The sequence below is a fragment of the Vicia villosa genome, unplaced genomic scaffold, assembly GCF_029867415.1.
Source record: "Vicia villosa cultivar HV-30 ecotype Madison, WI unplaced genomic scaffold, Vvil1.0 ctg.002608F_1_1, whole genome shotgun sequence".
Classification (NCBI taxonomy): domain Eukaryota; kingdom Viridiplantae; phylum Streptophyta; class Magnoliopsida; order Fabales; family Fabaceae; genus Vicia; species Vicia villosa.
The window spans coordinates 147,132-159,017 of record NW_026705984.1 but is presented as its reverse complement, the minus strand read 5'-3'; the positions used below and the strand labels follow the sequence as shown (position 1 = coordinate 159,017).

The 11,886-nt window shown below is 31.4% G+C and overlaps 1 protein-coding gene across 1 annotated transcript; it reads left to right on the top strand.

Annotated features, from left to right (window-relative positions):
* The first annotated feature begins 5,747 nt into the window (after window positions 1-5,747).
* On the top strand, window positions 5,748-9,754 carry LOC131639386 (uncharacterized). Its single transcript, XM_058909884.1, has 6 exons — window positions 5,748-5,900; window positions 6,113-6,246; window positions 7,323-7,481; window positions 7,679-7,939; window positions 8,673-9,344; window positions 9,505-9,754. The coding sequence occupies exons 2-6, from the start codon at window positions 6,166-6,168 to the stop codon at window positions 9,592-9,594; spliced, it is 1,263 nt and encodes a 420-aa protein (XP_058765867.1). The 5' UTR covers window positions 5,748-5,900; window positions 6,113-6,165; the 3' UTR covers window positions 9,595-9,754.
* The last annotated feature ends 2,132 nt before the right edge of the window (window positions 9,755-11,886 follow it).

The following is an 11,886-nucleotide window of genomic DNA, read 5'->3' as shown; positions in this document are numbered from 1 at the left end:
TTAGGCAAAATTAGGAGAAACTAATGGCATATTTGAACTCAGTGGATCAAGGCTAGTTGATTTCATAGGTCGCGAAAAATTTATGCATGAGTTTACCCCTATTCGCTATTTTGCAGGTTTGAGACTCACTTATTACAGCGTTGTTTTTACAAAAGCGCTGTTAAAAGTGGTGGCGAGAGGTTGAAGATGAAGACGTGGCCTCTCCCTATGGGCTAGAGCGCGCGTGTGTTTTTTTAAATTAATTTGTGATCCAGTGTTTTGCAGGTTCTATTGTTACCACGTGCCTCCACTCTAATCACCCTCAGATCAATTTGCCAGCTCATCTAACGCTTATGACATGCTAGTCCTTACCATGGACTCTCCAGCCAACCACACTTGATCATTAATTATTTATTTTCCATTTTATTTAATATAACTTGCAAAATTAATTTAAAATAGTTTTAAAAATAAAAAAAATATAATAAAAATATTTTTAGGTTCATAAAATAATCTATTAATTTTTGACACAAAAATATTTTATTTTTCTTAATAATTAAAGTATTTTGTTTAATTAATTAGTATATATTTATATATTTGCTTTTTAATTATTTCAACCTATCAAAAAATCAGAAAAAATTTGTTTTTTTTGTTAAATTTAGTTTATATATTATAGACTAATTTTGTACATATTTAGAATATTTTTCTCTTTAAGTTTTAATTATTTGTATAATTGTTTATATAATTATATGTTAATTAGCTTAATAAATTTCCAAAACAACTTCAAAAAATCCAAAAAAGATAGTTTTGTTTTAAAATTAATTAACAAACATTTTGAACATATTTTAGACCTAATTTTTAGGTTTAAATTTTATTTCTCATTTTTTTTCATTTAATTAAATTAATCATGCATTAATTCTAATTAAAATCAACCATCTAAAAAAATCAAAAATATTCTCCCTTTATCTTATTGCAATTTAAATTCATAGATAAGTGTATAGGTTGTCAAATTCATGTAAATAGCGTAGTTTACATTTCCCGCACAATCGATGTTATAGCGTAGATTTACTTTCCGCATTTTACATTCCCGCACTTTAAATTCTGTACATATAAAACTGCGTGTATGTCAAAGATAAAAACCGAAGCGTTAGATCACTAACTTCAAAGACAAAAATATCTGAATCAAAACGCAATCACACTTGCACCTCTTAGGGTAATCCCTCTGTTACTCTTTACAAAATCAAATTCTACTGTTTCAAAATGCAAATCTAAACTTTTGTTTACATCCGGTCAAAGGAGAATTTTCTAAAATAAATAGGAAAGGACCTTATAAACTTAGGGTAGATCTCCTAATTGCTTGCTCAAATCAAAACAACAAAATGTCTCATATATCATTGTTTTTCTAAATAAAACTTTCAAAAAAAGACAACACTTGGTATATATCCAAACAAGGATCATTACGAAGTTAAAGCTCTTTTTTTTCAAAATATCTTTCGAAAGATAAACACTTTGTATACATCCGCACAAGGATCATTACAAAGTCAATTTACAAAATGAATTTTAAAACCACATACAAGAATTTCAAGGCAAGACAAATGATTCAAACAAGTGAGCTAAGCAATTAAGAGCCCATGGATAACCATGGATACAAAGGGGTGCTAATACCTTCCCTTTGTATAACCTACCCCCGAACCCAAAATCTCTTAAAGGTCTTTTTTTGTTTCTTTTATAAACCTTTCCTTAATTGGATAAAATAAAAGTCGGTGGCGACTCTCTGATTTTCAAAACTCAAAAACAAAAGAAGAGTCAGTTCGTATCTCTCACGCGAGATATATAAAAAACCGAGGGCGACAAAGTAACTTTCTAGAAATTTAGAATTATATATGCTTCTGGTATATTTAACCCTTTATGGAGTTTCATGTAAATGTAACTATTAAGTGAACCATATAGATAATATGTTACAACATCCATCATGTGCAAATTAATACCTTCATGTGCTACAAGGCTTATTAAATATCGAAAAAGTATTTGCATTTATTACAGGTGAATATGTCTCATCAAAATCAATTTCAGGTCTTTGCGAAAATCATTGGGCGACAAGTCGAGCTTTGTATCTTACAATTTCATTATTTTTATTATTTTCGTTTTTGCTCGAAACCCCATTTGTATCCAATTTGCTTCACACATTAAGGTTTTTGAACTACAGGTCCAAACACTTGTATCTTTTGAAGTGAGTTTAATTCTACTTCAATTTCATATTTCTATCTAGGCCAATCCTCACTTAGTATACAAACTTTAATAGACATGGTTCATGATCCTCTATGTCATTTATCACATTTAGCATTATACTGTATGAAAAATATCATCAATGTCGAATTTATGTAGGTTCCATTGTATTCCATTATGGACATAATTTATTGAGATCTATTTATTTTCATAAGTTTTAGGTACCTGATCAATCTCTTATGGGGATAGAATGTTTATTATGTCTGAAGATTCTTTTAGATTTTCTATATCCTCACTTGGGCCATCTTTATTCTTAGTTCCCTTTCTTGTTTGAGGATTTTTATCTCTGGAACCGATTGATTTTCCACACTTCAGGCGTGGTTGAGACCTATTGGATCGTGAGCAGGGATATCAATTTTTATAGAAGCATTTGCAGTTGGTATATATAATTTAGTCACACCTTTTGGATCAGTGAATGCATTTGGTAATTGATTTGCTAAGCTGAATTATCTTTTGAACTCTAGTTCACATTATTTTGTTCGAGGATCAAGATGAGATAATGATAATTCATTCTAACTGATCTCTTTTTTCAGCTTCTTATTATCTCCCCTAATGCTGGAAAATTTGATTCATCAAAATGACAATCAACAAAACGAGTAGTGAATAAATCTCTTCTTGTTGGTTTAAATTACTTACGATAGATGAAGATTCATATCCAATATATATTCTCATCCTCCTCTGAGGATCCGTCTTATTGCCTTGTGGTAGAGAAATTGGAACATACATTGCACATCCAAAAATTCTTAGATGAAAAATATTATGTTCTTTACCAAAAATTAATTATAAAGGGAAAAAGGTGTGGTAACTTGTTGGCCTGATGTGAATCAATGTTGCAGCATGTAAAATTGTGTGTCCCCAAGCAGAAATTAGGAGTTTGCATCTCTTAATAAGCCGTCTTGCAATTAATTTCATATGTTTAATAAATAATTCTGCAAGTCCATTTTGTGTATGAACATGTACTACTGGGTGTTAAATGTCAATTTCAGTAGACATACAATACTCATTAAATGCTTGAGATGAAAATTTTGTAGCATTATCAAGACATATTTTTTTGACGGGATAATCGGGAAAATGAGCATTTATTCGAATTATTTGAGCTAGCAATCTCGCAAATGCCTGATTGCGAGTTAACAACAAACAAACATGTGACCATCTAATTGATGCATAAAATAAAACCATAAAATATTTAAATGATCATATGATGGGTGATGACCGAATTATCATCTTTCATTGCGAGCAAGAGTTGCATGAGAACTTATTTGATTGAATAATTTCTCAATTCATTAATTGATGACCGCATGAATTTTCAATTATTTTTCACATTATTATATAATCGGGATGACCCAACAGGTCATGTCAAATTAGAAATGTATCATTATTTGTAAATTTCAGATTTACAGTTATTAATATTGGAACTTACTTTCCTACTATGCTTCATGCATGGTTTCAATTCATTTGCAATATAAGATTATCCAACAGGAGAATCCACTTCGATTGTAGTTTTAGCAACTGTAATTGGTTGTATAAAATTTACAAAAGAATAATATTTCGAACTTCTGGTTCATATTGGTTTGTACGGGGATCGAGATTTAAAATCGTTTATTTGAACTTCTCGTTCATGATTCCAGCTGCTTATTCCCTCCCCCTAATATTGAAAAAATAATTTTAACTGATAATCAGCCTACTGGACTGCAATGAACTATTTTACTATTTGCTCAAATAATATCCTCAAAATTGGAATTCATATCAATTATATTTTTTTCAATATTCTTTCATGACTCATCTTAATGTATTATGTCGGAGCCATTGGAATATACACAACACATCTAAATGTTCACTTAGATGATAAATATTGGAATAAATGGTAAGTTAGGGGAGGGTTAAGATATAGTATCTTGTTGGCTTTATGCAAAAAAATATCTAACGTACTTGATTGCATGTTGCCAATGCATAATTTAGAAATTTCAATCTCATAATTATCAATCATACAACTGATTTTAGATTCTAAAGAATGGATCTTCAAGTCTATTTTGTTTTCATATGAACATATGCTATAAGATGTTCAATATCAATTTTTAATAATATATGTGATACTTATCAAGAAAGTTTTGGAAAAAAAATTCAGAAAATGAAATTGTAGTTTGAGAAAACAATTTCACATCATATTATATTTGAGACGACTCAACCAATTTCACATCATGAAAACAATTAATATCATGAAAAATTCGATTTCTCTGATTTTTAATTTCCTTTAGAAACAGAAAAATTGACTGGATTGAAGAAATTCAGGTTCTTCAATATTAATTATTCACATCATATTATATTTGAGACGACTCAACCGATTTTACCAACGACACATTTAAGTGTAATCTGTAAACTTCTAGTTTACAATGACACGTGCTTCAATTATACTAATATAAGTGTAGCTCAAACTCGAGGAAAAAGCTGGTAGTTGTTCTATTATAAATGCCATCTATACACTATACTTGTAAATAGAAAAGAATAGTATAATTAAGATTTATATGAGAAATCTAAATACCATTAGAACAACTTAGATATGGTATAAACAATGATCCAAAAAATATAATTATCCTTCTGGGACGCGCTAAAATTATTTGTATCATTCTTTTAGAATAACAATCTTTTATGAGCAAATTACAAATTATAAACTTTTAGATCGATACAACAAAAAAATCTTTATGAAATACCTATGGGATATTTTAATATTATTTCTGCAATCTTTTTGGGATGCATCAAAATCACAACTGATATTATCATAATCAAATAAAAGATATAATAGGTTGAATAACTAATATATTTTATGAAACTAAAACAAACAAAGAAAAATATACCTGAGAGCTTCGTGCTGATAACGTTATAAAATCAATCAAAACAATATAGAGATGAAGAATAGATGAATGAGAGAAAGAGAAGAGAGAAAGTAATCTTGTAGTATCATCTTCAAGTTCACTTAACATTGCAACATGAACCATATTCATAATACATGACCAATAAACAACCATTAACTTAAGGAATACATAAAAGTTAGAAAATTAACTTATATGAGTTAAAGAATCTAGAAAGTTGGATAAATGAACATCCACATCTATTTACTATTTATTATTCATAACATATTATTATTGTTCAAAAATGTTTAGTACTTAAAAGTATAATAATTTGATAACATAATTTGACATATTAATTTAAGTTAAATAAACAACATATTATTAATCAGTTAATTTAGTGGTGATTGACGTTGTATTTTTCTCTATATAAATGAACAAATACGGTCTCATGATCAAATTAAATCAACTTAATTGATAGTTATGCAATAATATCAGATGCTGGGTCACGAGTTCGAATCTAAAAGATCTAATTTATTATTTTTAAAGGATAAACTAAATGAAAAAAAATCCATTCCATCATATAAATACAATTATCCAATTTCTCTTTCATACGATATTTGGCGGGAAAATGTCCGTATGGTCCTTGCTCCACCTCACCCCTATAAAGCCCTAACCTCATCTATCTTTTCTCAAAACGCAGTGTTTTCTGCTCATAAAATTCCAAACCCTCTCTCTTCTTCCACTGCTGTAGATTCGTCGCTCCATGATTACGCATTTCCACCATTCTCTCAGGTAACGTGTTTCTCTCAAAAGATCATTTTCAATTTCACCATTTTCCGTTTTTTATTTTCCCCCATTCGTTTTTCAATTTCATCTATGTTATCGTGGAATCTAGGGTTTCTCAATTCACGCGATCTGCGCAACCTTCTTCGTAGAAGGAACCACTTCTTCGTAGAAGGAACCACTTCAGTTTATTAACTTCTATCTCTATGTTTGTATTTTAGGAACGGATCGTGAAACTCTGAATTAGGAAGTTATTGGAATTTGCAAAGTAGAAATGGACGATGCTTTTGATGATGAAGGTGGGCCGTCTGTTACGATCGGCGAGTACCTCGAAGAAGTTGAGGAACGGGAGCTGGTATGTTGATTTCTACACGGTTGATGTACTTTTATGTATATATGATGCGTAAATTCTTTTCCTTTTTATTTGGATGTTAAATCTGTTGTCCTAATAACAATGTTCATGTTGCGAGATTGTGAGTTATATGTTTATTGATTTGATTTTGACGTTGTTATCGCATAGTGAAGTATCATTACATGTAGTCCCTTTTTAACCTATGATATAAACCTGATAGCTTCACTAAATTGAACTAATTGCATTTCAATTGATTGGAGTGATAAGGAAAATGCTAACAACTGTAATTTCAAGATAAAATTTGTATCTCTGGTTCCCTAACTCGTGCCCTTAGGGCACTTGTTAGCAAGACTCTAATAATAGTAATTTGATTGTTAGATCTTTTGGGGTTTTTATTTTTTAAATGCACGAGGAGGCTTAGTGAGAGAAAATCAATCTCATTTAAATCATAACAAAAATACCAAGTTGATGAAGTTGTAGATTGTCTTTATTAATTTTTGCGTAAATCCTTGAAATTATGAGTTCTATTTTTTAATATTAAGAAAGCATGGGAAAATCCATTGGGAAGCTTATATATTTGAGGAAACACAATGACCACTGATGTGTGTGTTTGTGTGTTCTGTTGACTGTTGAGTTGCTTACAAATATGGAAGTTAAGTGCATTTTGAATAATTTGTTCAAGTTTCTTGATTGTTGTTTGTGTCCATAACCTATTAGTTAAGAGGAAAACAACACTCAAGTAAAAGATGCACTAGTAGGGTTTGGTGCGATGCTATTGGTCATTGAGCTGCTAATTGCGTCCCCAACCTGCTATTGCATCGCTATTAGAATTTTGGGAATTAATTCCTCATTCTTTTTTTTTTTTAAATGATTGTCTTTTTGTATGTGTATAAATTTCAATTCGAACCCTTTGAAGAGTAATGTTATGTTCTTGCTCACAAAGAATTGTTCTTCCCTTCTTTCTACTCTTGGTCCAGTTTTGTTTTATTCATTTTCTGTGCTTAAGTTTTTTTACTCTATACGTTAGGTTTGTTAATATTAAGTATGACAATCTCTTTAATTATTTATTCAATTTGTAGGAAGCTGATTTAGTCTTAGGGGGGGATGATGGAAAGGAGTGTACCTATAGCAAAGGGTATATGAAAAGGCAGGCAATTTTCTCTTGCATCACCTGCACTCCAGATGGGAATGCTGGAGTTTGCACTGCTTGCTCGTTGTCTTGCCACGATGGTCATCAGGTAGTTCTTTTCTCAAGACTCTGGAATTTTAGATTGAGTTACTAGAGTGTGGCAAATGTTTAGCTCTTTGACTGTGAATGATGGAATAACTGAAGTTTTAATTTGCCAAAGTACTGTCACATGAATACAAATCCAGTTTGAATTCAATTTCTTGTTCAATGTCCACAGTTCTATGTCATTATTGCTATGTTGTGCAGATTGTGGAACTATGGACCAAAAGAAACTTCAAGTGTGATTGTGGTAACTCAAAGTTTGGTGAATTCTACTGCAAGATTTTCCCAAGTAAAGATGTTGAGAATGTTGAGAATTCGTACAATCACAACTTTAAAGGTTTGTATTGCACATGTGCCCGTCCTTATCCAGATCCAGATGCTGAAGAACAAATTGAGATGATACAGTGTTGTTTGTGTGAGGATTGGTTTCATGAGGAGCATCTTGGTCTCGAGTCTCTTGATGAGGTAGGCAACTTTAATTTTTAGCGTTTAGACTTATCTCAACCATTTTATATTGCACATTAATATTCCAGTCTTGAGTGAGTCTTATGCATTTTCTGGAAAATAAAAAACGAAGCATTTTTTTAATGAAAAAAGAGATGCTAGGTTGTGTTAACTGAGTTCATTTTAATTACAATTCTTGTATCTCTGAAAGTTACTCAAGAATATCTAGAAGGATATAAACTTATAGGATGTCTTTTTGTCTTTTCGTTATAATTTTCAAATTTCAAATACTGAATGTTCTGCCGAACTAAAGATTGATTACCATTCAGTGCATGTTTCTGATGTCAGAAACAAATAATCTTTGGATATAAATGTCAATGGAAAAATAGAAAGAATACTCAAGCTTAAAAAAAGTTCAACTTAACATTGTTCAAAACTAATTATTTGATGCCATTGATGCACAATATTTGTTTGCCATTGATTATGGTCTTGTGCCTCAAAATCTTATTGTCATTTCTCCCTTCGATAGGAACTCCATATAATGACAATAGTTGTTTGTTTCCTGCCCTCTTCCCCTTTTCTTTCCCAATCATCTATATGTAATACAAAGATAATCCCTTCAGAGCTCGACTTTATACTCTATTTGCATTTCTGGTATGTTAGTCTGAAAGAGTATTATATTTACCAGCTATTGCATATTTACCACTCCTTATCTTTTCTTTTGTGATTTTCTATCATTCCTGTTATTCTTTAGATTCCTAGAGATGATGAAGGTGAGCCGCTTTATGAGGATTTCATATGTAAGGCATGCTCTGAAGTATGTTTCTTTCTGAAATTATATCCTGAAGTAATATTGGTGGCTGAAAAGCAGCCAAATGCTGCTGTTCAAGCAAGCAAGGACAAAGGTATTTTGGAAAATGAGTCTTCAACTTGTGGGTCTGAAAAGCCACAGGGCGAACATTCAAATAATTCCCCTAAAATAGATGAGGCACAAGCTTCTGTTAATTCTGAAGCTGTATCTGATGGGAAGGGTCTACCTCAGGGAGGAAGTTGTAATGGCAATATTGCTTTAAGTAAATGCACCGAAGGTACTAATTTGCATGTTAATTGTCTCCTTGGTGTGAACATCATTGCTACTTCCCCAGTTAAACATGATAAAGCAATGTTTCTTTCGAAAAATTGGAGAGATGCTCTATGCAAATGCAACAATTGTTTGGAATATTACCAGCAGAAGCAAATTGCTTTTCTTCTTGACAAGGATGACTCAATTGTGGAATATGAGAAAATGGCCAAGCAAAAAAGAGAACAAAAGTTGCAGGAACTGGAGGGTGCCGAGTTAAGTTTTTTTAATAAACTCGGGCACGTAGAGAAGGTCGAGATCTTGAAGGGCATTGAAGAGATGAAGGATGGGCTTCGTTCTTTCCTGGTATGTTCTCTGTATTGCATAAAATTTTATTGTATTTCTTCACTAGTTCTGTCACTGTTAGAATTAAACCAAAATGGCACAGTCATTATAAAAAATGAGATGAATGCAATAGTCACGTCCTTGTCTAATCACTTTAATTTGTTGTCATGTTTCATGACAGGAATCCGCAGACTCCTCCAAGCCAGTTACTGCTGCTGATGTCCATCAGTTTTTCGACGACATTAAGAATAAGCGCCGCCGTACAGAGTGAATTAGTCTTGGTAGTTTAACGGCGTGTTGGCCCTAGTTTGTAAACTGTTGAGTTTATTTGTGTAATTTGATGTTCACAAATGCAATGCTCTACTTGTATTAACTCTTAGACTCTGTTTGTGCTTCGGCTTCTATAAAGCTAACTTAAATGACTTCTTAAAGTTGCATATTCTGAATGCAGTCTTGAAAGTTCTCGTTCAGATCAAATTTATAAAAAGTCAAGACAATTCAACAAATCAACTAGCAACGTTTTCAAAATATTGATCGATGTTGATTATAGAATTATTTATGTGCTGATGCCTTGTTTGGTTTATTTAAAATATAATAATGTTTAAAGAGAAGCTGCACTGCTGCAGATGCATATATAGCCAATATAATGAATATAATTAACCCAACTAGTTTGAATGTTGCTTAGATAATTAATTTGTTAAATTAAAAAAATTGAATCTGGTCAGTCTGAATTAATTATTATAAAACCTTATTTACCTTTTTATTTTTGCAAGAATAATTTTAATTATCTTTTAACCGAACACTAAATTACTCAGTTTCCAGAAAGACTGGAGAGTTAAGCTAATTAAGTCCCGGTACGAACAATATTCTATTGTTCAAGCAGTTGAATATTTAAAACATTGTGATTAGAACAATAAAAAATGAAGACAATGCTTCAAAGCTAACTTATTATTATTAGAACTTCCACAAATCCTTACAAAGTGAACTTGAGCTACCTAAGTTTATATTCACCTCTCATTAGTGTGGAAGTGAAGAAATAAACTAGATGGTTCCCTTAAAAATCTCATGTCTAATCTCTTCCTTTCCTACTTGAACTCTGTCAAATGTGGATTATTTGCATCAAAAAGCTCTTGGTAAAAGATCCAGAGAGTTACTTCTTTTAGATTATTTTGAGGTGGGGTAACAAATCTCTGGTTTCGAGCTGTCATTGACTATGTATTCATGTTCTCTTCGTAGCAACACCTCCGAAAAAATGCACATGTATTAGTATTAGACATCGACACGACATCAATATTTATGATTACATTAGTTTTTTTTTTTTTTTAAATTTTTAAGTGTTGACATATTAATATCCGCGTCTTGTCCGGTGCTCATGCACGTGTTTGTGCAACTGTTCCCAAACTCAACACAAACGTTAACTATGTCAACAACCATTTTAATGCAGGTTAACTATGTCAACAGCCACTTTAATGCAGAGAGAACGACAAGAGTAGTAGGTTTGGTGGATTGTATTTGCGTCAGGGATAGATTCTGAACATGTGTATCAACAGATCATCTAGTCTGTTAAAAATATTAAACTAGTCATGTCCCACCTAAATTACAAACTAGTCATCTATCACTAATTGATTCTATTTTTCCAGGCCACGACAGGGAGATTAGAGGTTTAAAGACGTTAAGCAGATACGTTTTTTAATTTTCTAATAATCTAATAATTTGATCTCAAGTTTTTAAAGATTTGATAATGCAGATTTTCTTAACAAAACATTATTTAGATGATAAACTATGAACAGAAACAAGGAAGATTAGGTCAATTACAAAATAATATAAGAGGTGTCTTTTTCCAATCTGTCACATTATGTTTTTGATTATATGATTTTCTTTATTCAGCATCCTCTGATGTCATAATGACTTCAGTTAGATGCAAGCAGCCTATATGAATGAATGTGTTATATTTGAATGATATTACAAGATATTAGAAGACATTTCTTTCTTGAATCACTTTAATTAAATCACTTCCATGGACTCATCTATTGAGATGCTAGATAAATCATTCTTTGCCTGCTCATAGACTTCAAAATTTCGGATTTGATGGGATAAACTGCAAATGAATGTAATTGTCAAACCAACGATAAAGAGATCCAACCTTTATTATAATGGAGACACTCTCTACATTAATCTGTTTTTATAAAATCGAAATTCACATTAAATTAGCCATGCACAATTCTTTTCCCACTATTTGAGCCTCTTAGAATTGATAAAAACAGCCTTAAAATTTTAGAATTTAGAGCATGTTTTTGAGTCCTTTGGATTCTAGAATCCAAAACCTCACTTTAACCAAGTAAACCCTTTCTTCTTCCCCTCATTTCTACATTTGATTTTTCCAAACCCCAAAATCCTTAAATTTGATGTACCAAACAGTACTTCATTTTAGACCAACTTTTGCTTGAAATCACCCTTTTCCCCCTATTTCGAAAGGTTATTCCAAACTTGCTTGATTATATGATTTATGCAATGCATTTTTTCTTGAGTTAATGTTTTTCGGATAGTAGAAATTAGACACGTC